The 17,981-nt window shown below is 41.6% G+C and overlaps 1 protein-coding gene across 5 annotated transcripts; it reads left to right on the forward strand.

Annotated features, from left to right (window-relative positions):
* Positions 1–935: 935 nt before the first annotated feature.
* Positions 936–17,271, forward strand: MLH1 (mutL homolog 1). Of its 5 annotated transcripts, XM_086467712.1 has the most exons (19): positions 936–1,057; positions 1,896–1,986; positions 2,107–2,205; positions 3,309–3,382; positions 4,503–4,575; positions 5,262–5,353; positions 6,674–6,716; positions 7,227–7,315; positions 7,951–8,063; positions 8,636–8,729; positions 9,273–9,426; positions 10,160–10,518; positions 11,629–11,777; positions 13,549–13,657; positions 14,456–14,519; positions 15,037–15,201; positions 15,978–16,070; positions 16,447–16,560; positions 17,078–17,271. In XM_086467712.1, exons 1-19 carry the CDS (start codon positions 951–953, stop codon positions 17,243–17,245), a joined length of 2,250 nt encoding a protein of 749 aa, XP_086323838.1. In that variant the 5' UTR covers positions 936–950; the 3' UTR covers positions 17,246–17,271. The 5 variants fall into 5 exon arrangements, with proteins under 5 accessions (XP_086323838.1, XP_086323833.1, XP_086323835.1 ...); XM_086467707.1 differs by lacking the exon at positions 15,978–16,070 and having other exon boundaries at positions 951–1,057; XM_086467709.1 differs by lacking the exon at positions 15,037–15,201 and having other exon boundaries at positions 951–1,057.
* The last annotated feature ends 710 nt before the right edge of the window (positions 17,272–17,981 follow it).

The raw sequence follows: 17,981 nt of genomic DNA on the forward strand, positions 1-17,981 counted from the left end.
CTCGGCGCTGGCTGCCAGGCTCCCGCCACGCCACCAGTAACGACCTGCTCTGCTATTGCCGGGCAGCTCCGGAGCTCGCCGCGCCACAGCGCGGGCCGCGGTGGGTCGGGCGGCCGCGGCCGCGCGTGCGCTGACCAGGGCCAGCCGGGGAAGCCCGCACCGTGCGGGACGTACCGCTGCCGGAGGGGCGCAGCGCAGCGCCAGCCGCCACCACAGGCGCGCGTCACAGCGCGCAGGGCAGCGCCAGCCAGACGCCGCACCGCGCTGCGGCCGCGGGCACCCAGAGAGCGTCCGCACGGAGAGGTGACCTGTGCTGCGACCACGCAACGCCCGCTGACCTCACCGCCTGCGCGCCCAGGGCCCGCCGCGGGCACTATTGCTGTGCCTACGTCGGAGGTGCGCGGCGTGGCGTCACACGTGCCGCCACCCCGCCCGCAGCGCAACCTCCTGCCGCCAGGCGGCGCGCTCCTCCCCGGCGGCGGGCGTGCGCGCGCAAGGGGGCCCCTGCCGCGCCGCGCAGCACCGCTCCGCCCCCGCGCCGCTCAGCCAATCGCAGCGAGGCCACGTGGTCCCACCACCTTCTGCTTCCCCCGTCCGTGTTGATTTTTGCCGCGGGAAGGCAGGAGGCCGTGTGATAGGCACTCGCGTCGCCCAATCGGAGGGCCGCGCGCTCTCGAAGGCGGGAGGGAGGTGAGCGGCGGTGTGGCGCGAGCGGCCGTTTCGTCTCCCCCCGCCGCACCGTCGGTACGTGGTACCCGTCTCCCGGCCTCCGTGCCGCCTCCCGCTGGGCCGCGGGCCCCCCGGCGCCCCCTTCGAGGTGCCCCTCCGGCAGCAGCCCCAGTCCCCCCGTCCCCCTCAGAGCCCTCGTTGCCGGGGCCGCCCGAGGGGCCCGCCCGAGGAGCCGCCTTCCTCCTTGCGGCCGCCCGAGCCGGGCTCCCGTCACGGCGCTGATGGCCGGCGTGATCCGGCGGCTGGATGAAGCCGTGGTGAACCGCATCGCGGCCGGCGAGGTCATCCAGAGACCGGCGAACGCCATTAAGGAGATGATCGAAAACTGGTAACGCGGGGTCTGCCCCGCCGGACGGGGGCGGAGGCTGCTGCAGGGCAGGGGGGGGATGTTAGCGTAGGGGTGGGCGAAGTGAGCGCACAGGGGGACAGCTCCGTCCCAAAAGCCACTCTGAATTTGTGTTGGTGTTGTCTGATAAGCTTAGGCATCGTTTGCTTTCAATGTCAAGTTAATAATTCGGTTATTTGTTTTGAAGATAAAGTCTGGGGTTAAACTCGCTGCCTTCTCTCTAGTGAGCGGGGCGAGCTGCGTCAGCGGTGGGAAAGGCGCAGCGGAGTCTGCGGTAGGTTTCGTAACGGGGAGAGTAGGTCTGCTCGTTGGACGAGGCACCTTCTTAATTTTTAAACTTCTGACAGCTGTTCGTAATTGTCGTGGATGGGGATTCAGAGTAGCGTATCACTGTAGTTGGAAGAAAAAGGAAGGAGACAGTACATCACAGAATCACAGAGTGGAAGGGGCTGGAAGGGACCTCTGGGCATCATTTGGTCCAACCCCCCTGTCAAAGCAGGCTCACCTAGAGAGAGGTCACAGAGGATTGTGTCCAGACAGGTTTTGAGTATCTCCAGAGAAGGAGACTCCACAGCCTCCCTGGGCAGCCTGTTCCAGTGCTCTGGCACCCTCAGAGTAATGAATTTCTTCCTCATGTTCACGTGGAACCTTCTGTGCTCCATTTATTTGAATGACAGTGAATTCCAATGGGAGTGTCAAGGAGTGGCAAGTAGAAACAAATTACCACTCCTGTAAGAGAAATTAAATTTTAATTCAAAGTCACGAAGTTCTTTATTCTCTAGAATTGCTGTTCTCTAGAATGCTTTCTTGATTTCTGCAGTTTGGATGCTAAATCTACGAGTATCCAGGTGGTAGTTAAAGAAGGGGGTCTGAAGCTCATCCAGGTCCAAGATAACGGCTGTGGTATCAGAGTGAGTAAACAAAGCTGACAACTGTATGCTGATGTTTAATACTACCTTTTAAAATTTATTTAAAGTTTCTGATCTTGAAAAAAACTTGGAAAGTGACTATGACTTGTCCCTTTCACACAGAAAGAAGATCTGGACATTGTATGTGAGAGATTCACTACAAGTAAACTGGAAAAATTTGAAGACTTGGCTAGTATTTCTACGTATGGTTTTAGGGGTGAGGTAAGCTCTTCACAGAGGTTTTTAAACTGTTCATTGTTTGTTGTGATCCTGGTGTAGTGGGGTTTACTTACTATCTCATGCCCAATAGTCTTTACAGAAGCTTCTCTTTCTGTCAGAGTCTGCCACGTGAATATAGTTCAAAATACATTTCTATGTCTTTCAAGATTAGGTGGATGCCTAGGGAGAGGTATGTATTCTTCTTGCTTTCTGGAGTAAGGTGTTGGGTTTTTTAAAGTAAAACAAGGCTTGTCTTCTCAAATGCTGCTTCAGGAACCTACAGGTGAAAGACAAAGATTTGAGTGGAAGGTGACTCTGATGTCAGACATTTGTCTAAATACAATACTTAAAACTAAATGTTTGACACATACATTTGTATTCCTTTGCTTTTGCTATTAGTCAAATGTAGTATCTTTGACCCCTCGAATGTAGTTGTTCTGCCTATTCTCATAGGCTGTATCTAAACTTGACTGAAAGAACAGTTCAGGAGGAGTTCTGCTTTCCCCTCCAGATGGACAACAAGCTACCCAAGTATGTCGCCTGTGCTCAGATACATAGATCGTTGCATGCTCTCGGAAGTGACTGCTTGAGTCCTCTCCTCACACACTTGCAACATAACCAGCTCCACCACCAGCGGAGTCTGGTCCTGAGGCTGGTTTCAGCAGGCTGTGTACACACATCCACCGAGTTTTCCAGGAAAACCACTGTAACCTAACTTTGTAATATTACCTACAGTCAGGAGAAGAACTTGGGCAGGGATGGGAAAGCAATGGCTAAAACCTTCCCGCTAGTTTTTGTTAACATGAAAGAAAGAAAAGGGCACAACTGTGGTAACTTTGCAAATTTATTTTAGTTACGTTACATGGCTAGCTGCTTGTGTGTCAGAGAGAACGAAATGTTAGAAAAGCCAAAAGAAGGTCCTGGATAAAAGTCAGTGTTACAGGTACTAAAATTTGTTAAAGCTTTACTGGCCTGCAGTTTTCTTGTAAGGGTTTTTATTAATCACTTGCAAGTAGTATATAAAAATTTAGTGATCTGTTTGAAGTGTGGACACTCCTCAGTGGCCTCCAGAGTGAGGTTTACAAAGATGCTTTCTTTTTCTCTAGGCGTTGGCTAGCATCAGTCATGTTGCCCATGTTACAGTAACAACTAAAACAGCTGATGCAAAGTGTGCATACAGGTATGCCTGTGCGTGTGTGACTTCTGCTGTGTGTAATAATGAACAGGTGGATTTAACCCTCTTTTCAGTGCTCTTATTAAGGAGGAGGGTGGGGTAAGGAATTGTTTCTAAGGTAGTTACAAAAAAGACCCAGAATATGAGAAAACATAGTTAGAGTGATTTTTTAAATTCCAGATTGTAAAGATAAGCTTTAGCTAAACAACATGTTTTAAAAGTTGGGGGGGGGGAGTGTGGGGAAATCATAAAGGGAATTCTTCTTCAGCAGCCCACGTAGGGTAAACTGTCTTTTTCTCCCTTTCAGGATAAAATGGTGCATATACACAGTCACTGTGTCTTGCAAATTTCATAAGTTTCTGAGCACAAGAACTTACAGCTTAGTTTGCTTTTGTGTGGTGCCTAATCCTATCCAAAAAATGGTTTGACTATTCTTCTGAAATTTTACTCTGAATATTAGCAAGCCTATCCATTGATTTCTCAACTACTTTTAAGAAAAAGGAGGAGGAACAAAAAAAAAAGAGCAGCTTTGCATCTTGGTTTTTCAAAGCATTGTGTGACTGTGGTCTTTCTTGCATTAAGTATGCAGGGTATGTGACAGGGCAAAAAAAAAAAGTATGACCTTTGAAATTATGCACCTCTATAAGTTCCTGAAGGACCTACGTGGGTCAGAAGCCTCCTATGCTCAAAACCCTTTCACAGCCAAAAAGGAAACAGATCTTGTATGTAAAGTCAAGAATAACTGAAGTGTAAAGTCTAGTGGAAAAAATATTATTAGTCCAGGTCTAGCCATTAGAGAAAGATAAAATACAATAATCCTGCCTTTACAGGCCAAGGCTCAGTAATACCATTTCAAAACACGTATCCCGTTACCTGCCCCTTTTTCTCTGCCATTATTGCCACTCGCCCACTGCCCCTCTGGGTCCCACAGTCAAGGAAGACAGCTTTCCTCTAGCAGGAAGTGGGGTTGGGGTTTGCAGCCAATTGCCAGTGTCCCAAGTTCTTTGCTGGGAGGAGTGTGACGGTGTTGAGATTTCTTTTGTCTTCTCCCTTTTGTCATCATCTGTCTGTGTTTGCCCCCCTGTAAGTCTAGATGTCTGACAACCTTTTTTTATTTTCTGCCTAGAGCTACTTACAGTGACGGAAAAATTAAAGCCCCTCCGAAACCCTGTGCTGGAAACCAAGGAACGCAGATCACAGTAGGTTTTTGTGCATGTTCTTGTCCCTTTTCTGTTCCCTGGTCGTTACGCTTGCACCACTTACTGGTATGTGTTACACTGTAAGGTATACATGACAGTATCACCTTGTAGAATGTTTCCCTTACACCCAGCATCCTTCCCATGTCAATGTTTCGGATAACGTGCTTTAAAAAAAGCTAAACTTTAAATTTCTGCCGTTCTCAGTACAGCAGAATAATAATTTGCATGTTATTTAAATAAATAGTGAAAATGAACAGTTTAAGCTGCTGTTTTCATGCCATTAACAGCCTTGATTGCAGCAACTGTTTTAACTGTATTTGCATTTCATTAAAACACAGTGTAATCAGGGAATCCATTGCCATCCGCAGTGGAAGGTATATAACTTTCACTGAAAAGTGAGCTGTAAAGTTGTTGTTGGTGGTAAAAACACTGATGTACCAAAATACAATGTACTTTTCTCTGGAGTTGTATTTTGTTAGGTCAACCTGAGCAGGGAAGGAATAAATTGAATGTTGATCCTTCACGAGCTAAAATACTCTCAGAAAATTCTGTAGTATCTAATTCCATCTTCTGATGATCTTAAAGGTCTTTTCTAACCAAAATGATTCTATGATTCTTAATAGATTAGTTATATAGTGAGAGAAGATTTTTTAAATGGTTTTTAATTGTGATCTTTTTCTCTGTAGGTTGAAGATCTCTTTTACAATGTAAATACACGGAGGAAAGCTTTAAAAAATCCAAATGAAGAATATGCAAAAATACTAGAAGTTGTTAGCAGGTAAACTGAAATAGGAGGTTCCAGTTTTTTACACTGCCATGGGGAGTACTGAGGTTTTTGAGAGGGACTGGCAGGTGTGTCTTTGGTGTCACTTTGTTGTTGGTGGTTTTAGTTTTTTGTTTGTGGGGGGTTTTTTTAACTATTTATTAGCGTACAGTGTCAGATAACAGCCCAGTTTGATATGGAAGATCTAGAGGAGAAACAGTGTATTCAGTCTATCACTATTATTAGTAGAATTGGAGCAAGCAAATCGTGAGAGGCTTGAATGAGTGAACTGTCAATGAACTTGGGCTGAATTGAATCCAAGTGAAAACTGTACAGGAGTGTTGAGATTTGGCCGAGTATGAAAAAGCTGAGAGGCGGTTTCATGTCCTCAGAAAAAGTAGTATCACTTTAGCAACCAGATGTTCTCTTCCTGGGTCCCTTCGTTGTGTCTTTTGCCACGTGTAGAAGCTTTGCAAGCAGGATCTACTCCGTTTAACCAAAATGACTGCTTTACGCTTTCAGTGAACAACAGCTGGCAAAGAGTAGCAAGACTGTATGCTGAGTGTTAGCCTGCTCCCTGAATGAGATACTTAAGAGTCTACTGGCCAGGCAGGCTTCAGCCAGGGGGTGAAGGGTCAGGTCCCACTGCTCCATCCACAAGCTGATCTGAAGTCTTGCTGAGTTACAGGCCTCCAACTCATTGGGTCTTTTTTCCATTAGGATTTTACATCTTTTAATTTTGGGGTTTTTTTCCTCTTGAATTTTCGAGTTGCTAATTGTCCTGGTCACAACAGTCTAACCTGTCAGCATTTTTAAGTTTCTCGTCTTCCAAGGTTCTACTGTGTGTTCTTCCTCCCAACTTAGCAACTTCCCTAGGCATTTGAGCCAAGGTTACGCTTCTGTAGGGTATGAGAACTTGGCCCTGGGGTCACAGACAGCCAGTCTGGGTAGGGGAAGTTAGAAGGGTGAGGCAGCCATTGTTCAGATCCTCCTCCACAGCAGTTGAGAATGGTTGTTATACTGAGGAGGTTTTGCTGCTGTTCTAGTTAAACCTATGCCATGAAACCAAACTGACCATGTCTATAGAAGTTGATAATTTGTTCTTGAGAGATAAGCTAAGGTGATCCTTGAATTTCATATGGTTACAGGTGAGTTATAAAAATAAGTGGTTTCTATTTATAGCTGTTTAGTTTACAAAAGCTCGATTTGGCTCAAATCACATTACGGTGTAACAGGAAATGAAATTGTTTGCCCCTGTACTACCTGCTTTTCAGCATTCAGGGAAAGTAAATTTTTCTTTCTCATACTGCAGTTCTTTGTTTACCTGTTTTTCAGGTATGCCATCCATAACTCTGGCATCAGCTTTTCAGTTAAAAAGGTATGAAAAGTCTGTGTGTGTGTGTCCTTCCCTCGTACTGAAATGTTGACATGCATGCTGATGCAGTTTGGGTAGAAAACACATTAGTTAAAGGTAAACAAGACAAGAATGTATTTGTCAGGAGTTTGAAGTTTTCTGTGTGGTCAACGTTTTTATTTTGTTTTAGCTTGGAGCTGTTTCAGCTTCTTTTGAGAGTCTGGTTCCTAATTACTGTATGAAAGAGGATGGGGTAGAGTGCCTTCATTCTGTGGCATTCTTGATAATTATTTACTGAACTGCTTACGTTCCTCACTTTCAGAGACGGAGTGACCAGCCCGAATGGGTCTGATGTGATCTAGCAAATCTTGTAATCCTGTGCCATTTACCATCTATAAGTAAATAATAATACAAAACATTATGATGATGTATGTCCCTTGCTGTTGTGTTAGAAGTGTTACTGTTAAGTTTAATGTATTTCTAAACTTCAGCCAGAACTGCGCATTGATTGATACTCATTTCTGCTCTGTTTAGCAAGGGGATACCGTGTCAGATGTTAGAACCTTATCGAATGCCTCAACAGTGGACAACATTAGGTCCATCTTTGGAAATGCTGTTAGCAGGTATGTTGATGTCAAGTTTCCTTCCTCAGGTTTGCTGGAGAGCTGTGCTCACCAGCTACCACAATGGATTTCCATGTCTAATGAATCATGAAAATTATAAAATCTATTAAAACTACTATGAAAATCGTTAATGTTGGAATCTGTATGCATGAGCAGGAAACAAATGTTGACATTTTTATGACTTTAACAGCCCACCAATAAATATTAGACTGGCAAAAGTGGACAGAGTAGTTCGAGAAAAAGCATGTTCTTCCCTGGCTGCTGACAATTCTGAAGTGTCCTCGTCTATCTCTGTAAATGGTGAAATGGTGAAATGCATATTAGAATGATCAATAGATGGTTATAAAATTATGGATACTGTGATAAGGTATTAAAAAGATACTGTGGATAGTTTTACAGGCTCCAATCATACTGTATTACTACTTTACATTTACTTAGAAAGAAGAGACAATGCAGTTCAGGTGAAATAGTTTTTATGACTCAGCAATGAATGTTTGAACTCTCAATTCTAATGTTTTCACTAACTGTGATATAAACCCAATATAGAACAGTATATTGCTACTTGTGAGAACTGCCTGAAATTTGCATCAACAAAAAAATGCATTTTTTGTGTGTTTCTGTCAAATTGTCAATAGGGAACTAATAGAAGTGGGTTGTGAAGATGCAAGTCTGGCCTTTAAAATGAAAGGCTACATCACGAATGCAAACTACTCTGTGAAGAAATGTATATTTTTACTCTTCATAAACCGTAAGTTAAAAAAAATAGCAGCATGTTGTACAGTCATATGTTGCTTACATACTAATCAGAAGAACAAAACTTCCTGAAGAACTGAAAAAGGAGAATTCTTAAAAACACTGAAGTATTACAGTTAACTGTAGGTCTTAAGGTGTTGTTCTATTTGTAACCTGCATCATGCTTTCCAGTCTAAATAGTGGAAAGCAGATAAGACTGGGCCTAAAGTAACTTAAGCTTGTGGAGCGTCACGGTTACAATTGTGTCCTGCCAACTTACACAGAGGGGTCTCTCCATTCTGTAGCAACATTGGCGTAGGATGCAATAAACCTTGACTGTATGAAATACTGAAGTAACCAGACTACCTTTTCATTATTTGTGGAAAAAATACTCTAAATATAAAGCATAGTAAGAAGATACTGCCTATTCCTGGTTTTATGTGAAGAATAAATAGGTCTGGGGAAAAATGGGTATAACGGATGACCTTTGAAGATACGAAGCGTGAAGATGTTGGCCTGGGAGTAGCTGGGCACCGTGCAGCGTGTTTTGGTGGGGCTTTGAAAATAGCATTTTGTTCTGTGTTTCAGATCGATTGGTAGAGTCAGCCGCTTTGCGGAAAGCCATAGAAACTGTGTATGCTGCTTATTTGCCAAAAAGTACACATCCATTCCTATATTTAAGGTAAAGTAATAGGAAGAAGTAGCGTTTTAATACTATCTTGTAGGACATAGCCAGGGTGAGTAGGTTTAGAAGGACATTTGTGTTTGTGATAGTAATGTTAAGCATTGCACTGAGGTAATTAATTGCCAGAGAGGAGATAATTAAATATTAATTTAATTAAGACAGGAGATAAGAAATCTTAAGACGACAGGCCTTACTTTCAGAAGTAGTCAGCGTGTCTGTAGTTTCAAGTCCTTTCATGTTAACTCATGAGACAGTGCAAGTCAAAGATATTTCTAAAACCTGTTTTTTGTAGTAGTACGACGGAGAGTTTGGTTTAAGCTTGGCTATATAAGCTGATTTTGGTGAGTTGGGAATAGAGCTCTTCAGGTTAATTATTCTTTAATATACCAAACAAATCTGACTGCAGTGTGACTTTAGCAGGTTTCAGGACCACTTTGACTCCTTTGCCCCAAGCCTGACAAATCTTGCACTGAACCTATTTGTGCCCTCTCTGCCATCCATGGGAAACTTTAGGTTAACTTCTTTTAAAATGTTTTCCAGCCTGGAAATAACTCCTCAGAACGTAGACGTGAATGTGCACCCTACAAAACATGAGGTCCATTTCCTTCATGAAGACAGTATTCTAGAGCGTGTGCAACAACATGTAGAGAGCAAGTTATTGGGCTCGAATTCTTCAAGGATGTACTTCACTCAGGTGAGAATACGTGTTTGCAGCAACCACAGCTCTGCGCTATTTTAACGACTGTGGATACATTTACTCTGTTCAATTACAATCTACACAGTGACTGAAAGTCATCAGTGTTATACTGTTAGCTTGTGATCTTTGCTCCACGTTTCAAGGATGAAATTGCTTTAATATACCAATGTTAACAATGTGGCAGTGAACTTACTAGGAAAAAAGTGCATGAAAACATTTTAAATATTTTTCTGTCAAGTATCTGTTCAGTCTTTGATTTTCAAGTATATTAGTCTTCACAGGTGGTAAATTGTTTCTATTCTACGCTGGTTTGTGAAAGATGTGTGACTCAGGAAATAGTTTGTTCTACGTATTTGACAACACCTTGAATTTAATCTAAGCGGAAAAAAAAATTGGGAAGAATATCTCTTTATGTAAAGCATAGTTTAAAATTATTACTATCATCTTCTTAGAAAAACAATTTTCTTTTGCACTTTTTTACACTGAAGATTTTCGCTTTGATAAGGGAATGCTAACTAATGATTTTGTTAACTGCCAAGATGATGACATTTATGCTCTATGTCTGGCAAGTGTGAAGTTGGCAACCTGTGTAAGCAGTTGACACTGTGTTTGCGGGGTTTGAAAGGTACTTGCCTCTGAGCAGTAAGATGCTGTGAGAAGTGTGGCTGATCTTTCTGTGTTTTTCTTGTTGTTGAATCTATTCTCTTTGCTTTCTTGTATCTGAATGAAGACATTGCTTCCAGGGGCCGATTGTTCTTCCAGTGAGGTTGTAAAATCAGCCGCAAACTCTTCTGTGGTTACCAAAGGAACCAGTGATAAAGTTTACGCACATCAGATGGTCCGCACTGATTCCCGAGAGCAGAAATTGGATGCTTTTCTTCAGCCGGTGAACAACCCCCTAAGTACAGCCCCCGCTGCAGTGACGACAGAGGTTAATGCAGGACCTGCAGAGGCTGTGGTCAGGCCGCAGGATGCTGAAATGGAAGATGTCAGTGACCTAGTGGAAATGGCTGATGTTGAGGAGGACACAGTGATGCCTGGGGGGCTGAGTGAGAGTGGACGCTTGTCTCCAGAGACGGTGCCTCCTCGGTAAGTCTCATCATAGAATCACAGAAGGGTTTGGGTTGGAAAGGACCTTAAAGATCACCTAGTTCCAACCCCCCTGCCATGGGCAGGGACACCTTCCACCAGACCAGGTTACTCCCAGCCCCATCCAGCCTGGCCTTGAACACTGCCAGGGAGGGGGCAGCCACAGCTTCTCTGGGCAGCCTGTGCCAGTGTCTCACCACCCTCACGGTAAAGAACTTCTTCTGTACATCTAATCTAAATCCACCCTCTTTCAGTCTGAAACCGTTACCCCTCGTCCTATCACTACACTCCCTGACAAAGAGTCCCTCCCCACCTTTCCTGCAGGCCCCCTTTAGGTAGTGTAAGGTCGCTCTAAGGTCTCCCTGGAGCCTTCTCTCCTCCAGGCTGAACAACCCATCGTTCCTGTGGTCATGCATTCAGGCACAGCCCTGAAGTAAGATTTTTCTGATGACTTTGGACTTCTGCTTTTTCAGAAGGAAAAATTCTCTCAGACTAACTGATGGCATTTTATTCATAAATTAAACTTCATCTGTGAACTGTAGATTATGTAAATTGTGATAAGTTTTTTAACTGGAATGGGATTTCCATGCCTACTGAAAGGCAGGAAGCAGGACAAATAATGGCATTTAGTTTAGGGAGATCATACCGGTCTGTCTCTCTTTGGATTGTATTTTGTAGACATTGCCTTAGTAAAGATAAAAATGCTGTAATCTTTTAATAGCTCCTGCAGGAGCTGTTAGAAAAGGCCAAAGTCTTCCGAGGTAATCTGATTCCCCCCAGTATTACAGAAAAAGGGTCATGAAAAAAATCATTAGAAATATCAACATTTTTTGATGTGTCCTTTAGAACCCATTTCACTTGGTGCTTAAACAACACATGACTAATGTGATTGGTATTAGAGAGTTGTAAATTCCATTATGAACTAATTTTTCCTAACAAATTATGCCTTGGAAGCAAAATAAACCAGTCTGTCTTTCTGGGAAGCTTGGGGAAATTTTCTGCATTTCCTATGTTAACGTACAGCATGTGAACTGAGTATCCTAGCTGTTGGTGTGTTTTATCTAAGTAATAGGAGAATTGAACATAAATCCTTTCATTTTGATATTGCAGCAAGAGACCACGGGAAGACGTGGACATAGAAATGGAGAAGGATGACACCAGAAAGGACATGACTGCTGCCTGCACCCCTCGAAGAAGAATTATCAACTTGACCAGTGTATTGACTCTCCAGGAGGAAATTAGTACCCAGGCACATGCAAGTAAGCAAACCTTTTGCTTCTCAAGACTGTTATTCCACCTACTAAATACGGTTGTTTCAACTGCTGCGGAAAAAGATATCTAACAGGTGGCCCAGGCAGCTCACTGTGCTGCTAAGCGGCCTTTCAACAAAAATGTTTGGACCAAACTTTGAACAGGCATTTGCTGTCACTGAGTCACACTGGAGATTGTTTTAAAAACTTCCATGTACCTTGTTAGTTGACAGACATTTTACGCATGCTAAATATTTTGCAAACCTTAACTTGCATCATAACTAGTAACACTATAAAATCACAGCTTGAAAAGCAACGTTATTTTGTAGTTTTCAAACAGAAGTGACAGGTATGTTATGGTCATGACAAAAATTTTGCTTAGTTGCATGATTGTGAAGTAGTCTGGGACAGGCTTCATCATTTTTATTTACAGCTTTTGCTTTTCATTCTCATTTGTATCTGTCCCACTTCCATGAAATGATAAGACTGGTGAAATATTACTCTCCCTCCTCATAAGAGTGTTTTTTTTTTTTTAGAAAAAGGTAGAAGGTTTGCAGTTCTTCCTAGGGTTGTTTCCGAAACTCTTAGCTCTTTCAGTTTCCTTCAGAGTCACACTGAGTTGCATAACTCATATTATTCAGTTAGTCTAAATGTTGGGAATCTTGTGTTCTGGGGGTTTTGTTGAATTTATTTTGACTTTTCTGGTAGTAAGAACTGGGGATGCTCCACAGCTAAAATGGCTAGACTAACAGACATCTGTAATAAATGACTTTTTTATGAATTACTAAAAATCTTGATCTTTAGAAAGCATGTACTTATGCTTTGGTTGTGCTCCAGAAAAGTTTTGCATTAGGCTGGTAATTCTGAGCCGTTAATTCCATAACTGACTGTCACTTTAAATACTGAAATTAGAAAGTTGTCCCCGAGTCACAAAATGATGAAAAATGTCTCAAAATATATGGTAGAACTTGTGCAGCTGCTTGAGGTTGTGTTTTCTCTTTACATGTGTAAGAAATACCTACAGGAGACCTTTGCAAGAAAGAACTAACTCTCCTCACAATATTGTATTGCTTTGGCAAAAGTAACAGTGGAACGGGGTAGCGTAGTGCTTTGTACGTGCTGTGACTGCAGGGCCAAGCTCCTGTAACAAAGCTGCTCCCAAGGACTGCAACTAGTGACATTTTTTTGTGGAATGCCTAAAATGAACTCTTACTGTGGAATCTGACTTCTCATACTTTTTTTTTTTAAATATATATATATATATATAAAAAAAAAAATGAGAAGGCTGGAAACTTATTTAGGGAGAAAAATAAGTAAGTTATGGACCTGTTCTATCACATTTTCAGAATTTAGTCTGACAATACTAGTTTTTTTGCAAAGTTGTTTTACAGCTGCAGTTTTCTTTGAAGTATGTCTGTGCTCCCTTACTAATCTGTGGCTGGAAACTGTGGAAACTGATTTTGAAAGGCTTTTCAAGTCAAACAAGATTTATTATTTTTTCTTTTAATTTGCATTTGTACTTTAACTGTTTTAAAGCCTAAGTGAGAAGAGTTATAACACATAAGAGTACATGCGGATGCACACAAATGAAAAATATTTTAAAACATGGATAACTGGTAGTACAGGCCTATAAGAAGCAGCAGGGGTGTAGTAGTGACTGAACAGTAATCTGAGCCTTTAATGCTAAAAAGGCACAAACCACTCAAATATATTAGAGCAGTGTTGCAAATACAAAATTACATCCTTTTGTTTCCTCCCCCCACCCCCTCAACTGTTTCAGATCTTCAGGAGATGCTACGTGACCACTCCTTTGTTGGCTGTGTCAGCCCTCAGTGGGCTCTGGCCCAGTACCAGACAAAACTGTACCTTCTCAATACAACAAAACTCAGGTAAGGAAGCTGTTAGACTTGCTGGCAGTTGAGTAAGTACCAATTAACAAGCTAACTAGAAGAAGGAAGGAAATGACAGAAAAACATCATTGTTGTTGCCTATCCAAGAAGTCATGAGGGTAGAGGTTAAGCAGTCAGTTCAGAACAGTGGAAACCAGTCTGGCGTGCTTGGGAAAACTTGCAGGGAATTGGCATAATTAAAATGCCAGCTCTGTGTGCTCAGAGACCAGGGGAAGGGAAAGACAGTTTATTTGCTCCATGATCATCTACAGCACACTGTATAAAGATGAGCAAGCAGAGGCTTCAAAAAAGTCACGTAAAATGCTGTATCCCGTTGGGTTAAGAGGAGCTGCAGGACATGATCATAACACAAAGTTTGTATTTTTGCATATGCAGCCTTACAGGGCAGCTACTTAAATTTTGTAACGAGTAAGAGAATATACGTAAGGTAGACGCATCTATCAATTTCCAAGCTCCTGTGCATTTCTTGCAGTGCAGCAAAGGATTAAGGAGGTTGAAACATAAGGTAGTTGGGAATAAACTGATAGCAGCTGCATGCTTGAGTGTGTAGCATTTCTGTACCAATGTGGCTGATGATGTCAGAAACAAAGATTTAATTGTAAACATCTAGATAGTGTCTGTGAATCTTCAACTGTTAGTTAAAGGAAGATCTTTGTTAATATGAATGGATATGTTTGTCTAATGCTTACATGATGACCCTTACTTTCCCCTTTTAATCATGCTAACTCAGAGATATGTGATCCTGTCCATATAACTAATTTTTGTCTTTCAATTTAGCCAAGAACTCTTCTACCAGATACTTATTTATGACTTTGCAAACTTTGGAATCTTAAGGTTGTCTGTAAGTATAATTTTACATTATATCCTATATTAAAAGGTTTTTTTACATTTCTGTCCTTTCAGACAAATGTATAGTTTTACAGGTTGGTTTTTGTCCACTAAAAGAATGATGTTTTATTTCTTTTACAGTAAGAACAGAATGTAGAAAACCGTTAGTAATTTTGTAGCTACTGCTGTAAGTCATGATCCCAGATGCTTGTTATTAGTGTTACTTCTATCCAAGTTGTGCTGTTGTTAATTACCTTGGGACAAATAATTTGACTACGCAATCTATCATAAATACAGTGTTGGTTGCTAGCGTTTATCCTGGAAATATCACAGCACTTTGTGGGATTGTGGACTGCTCAGAATTATATCAGAAAAATTCATACTTTTTGGACTGGTTATGATAAGCAGAACTGTTTGCTTTGCAGGCTAGTAACAGTATATTACAGTTAGTTTGTATGTGTGCAGGAAGAAGCTATAGATTTCCAGTAGAGCATGTTGATCTGTAACAACTTTGCCTTCTCCATTTTTAGGAGCCAGCTCCTCTATATGAGCTTTCAATGCTTGCTTTAGAGGATCCTGAAAGTGGCTGGACAGAAGAAGATGGCCCAAAAGAAGGGCTTGCTGAGTACATTGTGGAGTTTCTGAAAAAGAAGACTGAAATGTTGAAAGATTATTTCTCTCTTGAAATTGATGAGGTGACTGCTGCTATTACTTCTGACAGTAAATGGTGGACTTGGCAGCATTAGGTTTATGGTTGGACTCAATGATTTGCAAAGGTCTTTCCCAACCTAAATGATTCTATGCTTCTGCTTTCTGGTAACAGATAACTACAGTGGTTTGCTTGCAGTACTTACTCTCACTACGAATTAGCTCCAGTAAGATTTATGTGGTTTACCTTTTTCATTAAAAATGCTAAGGACTTACGCTGCTTTTAGAAGGGTGCTACACAAAGAAGTTTATATTTAATTAGTTACCAAATAAAATAATTTAGTCATTGCTTCCATAACTAGGATGCCGATCTGTTATCCAACAAGGTGTGCTGCTTAACCAGGCAGGGCTGCAGCATCACCATTGCTCTCAATGTGTCCTTTTTTGTGTGACCTAATGCATCCCTTGCTCTATACAAAACTGAACATCTTCATCAAGGGACATATAGCCCAGACACTTCACTTGGATATTCCCCTGGGAAGTGAGATCTGTGTTGTCAGTGGCTAGAGGTAGAGGAGGAGGCTGAATTCAGGTCTGAAGGGAGTGGCTTAAATCCAGGCCTCATGAAGTTCACCACCCCCCACTAACGCTCTTCCTGCAATGTCTGCCTGGCGTCAGGCTTTAGAAACTTGTAACTTCAGGTACCCCTAAAGCTCAATAAGGCAAGAATCAGTCTTACAATATGTAACTGTTTTAGGGCATGTGCTGCAAGAAAGAAATTTTTTTTTTTTTTTTTTACTGAAACAGCAGTGTTGCCTTGCAGGAAGGAAACCTTATTGGGTTACCACTTTTGATAGACAACTATGTTCCACCGCTGGAAGGACTGCCTATGTTCATCCTTCGCTTGGCCACAGAGGTACATTCTCTTAATGATTTTATTCATTTAGAAATTACTTTTTCTATTTAGGAAAGAATGAAGTGAATCATTCATTCATCAGAAGCTGCAGAGGAAAGGCTGGAGTTGGTTAAATGCACGGTTACACGGTCCAGACACCTTTGCTGTGGTTACTGATTAGTTGTGCTTTGCCTCTGCATTTGTAACTACTGATTGAATGAGAATATTTTGTTTTGAAAGCCTTCATTTCTACCTTTTTTGTTGTTGTTCTATGCCTTGGCCATTTTTGTGCTGTTAGGGTAAAGACATCATTATGACTTTTCCACATTAAGAATCTCTATTAAAGTCTCTGACTGCTATCCAGATTCTATTAAATGACTACTTTTTCTTGTAACAGGTAAACTGGGATGAAGAAAAGGAGTGTTTTGAAAGCCTAAGTAAAGAATTATCTATGTTCTACTCCCTTAGAAAGCAATACATAATCGATGAAGCCAACCTGACAACCTCTCAGGTACAAGAATATGTAACTAGTCACATGAACTAACAACATAGAGGAAACTTCTTTTTTCAGCTATGGACTCCTAGTCCCAACTCTACTTTCAGTGAAGTGAAGTAGCAGTGAGGCAAGATTCCGAAGCAATGTGGCCTGAGTTTTCTGAAGTATTAAGAGAACCTTTTAACATTGGGTATTGCAGTGTACTTATTACAACAGTCCTTGGCCTCTAAGTTTGGGATGTATTTTTTAACCTGCTGAGCTATGATAAATTTCTATAGAAGAATAAGGATGCATATAAATTAAAAATATAGTCTCCTTGTGCCTAAGTATCAGCTTAGTCATTCAGTTAATCTAGCCCATTCTGCCAGTGACTTTCCAGAGCTTAAAATTAACTTGGCTGTATAGAATGAACTTCTTTAATACTAGCAGAATTTTACAATCACTGTATTCTTACGTAATGAAGTTTCTTAAGGAGTGTTCTCCTCTAGCAAAAGGGAATCTCAGTTTAATTGTTTGTCCTTCTGTATTTCAGAATGAAGATTCTGACTCTGGTTCAACAACATGGAAATGGACTGTGGAACATGTACTTTACAAAGCTTTTAGGACTCATCTTTTACCTCCTAAACACTTCACAGAAGATGGCAACATTTTGCAGCTTGCTAACCTGCCTGACCTGTATAAAGTTTTTGAGAGATGTTGAGCAAGTTGTGTTATAGGGTGGTGCATAACTAAAAAACACTCATGATATATTGTTTTACTTAGTAGAGGATGAAGCTGGAATATTGATGGAGGAAAGAAAAAGAGGCGATTTAATATCATACTAACATGACAGCAAATGGCCTATTCTCCTTCTGTTGATCAAAGAATAAAAAAGAATTGTTTGAGCTATGTCCAAACCCAACAGAAGTTCCTAAAATAATCTCCACTCATGCTTTAACTGTTAAGCAATACACTAACAGAATACAGCTTCTACTGAAGAAAATTAATTGGATTAAGTAATTGTGAAAGGAGATAGAGCTTAACTTAATTGAAATGTGAGTGCTTTATAACCTAGCTTGCTTCTTGAAAGCAATATAGGTTACCTACCTCCTTTTGTTTTAAGAATGTCTGTTGTGTGACAGTAGCTGCAATGTGAATGTACAGGCAAAGCACTTAGTCATCTGTTACTGCAGGAACTGGTCTTGTAATATCTCAGACCCCTTGCTAAAATAAGGCAAATCCCTTCCCTTTTAATCACAGAGTCTGGCAGATAGCAAATGAGCAGGCACATGTGATATTCATTTCAAAGAAGAGTTGCAGCTGACAATCTGACTACAGGCTCCAGTGTGAGGGGAAGCCATTAGTCTTCCAAAAAAAATGCTTGAGCTTTAATTTGAACCCTAATTGTGTTCTAAGTTCTTTACAAAAGCTCCTTGCATCCTTTTGATATCACACAC

Source organism: Leptosomus discolor, chromosome 7 (assembly GCF_034619465.1).
Source record: "Leptosomus discolor isolate bLepDis1 chromosome 7, bLepDis1.hap2, whole genome shotgun sequence".
Lineage (NCBI taxonomy): Eukaryota > Metazoa > Chordata > Aves > Leptosomiformes > Leptosomidae > Leptosomus > Leptosomus discolor.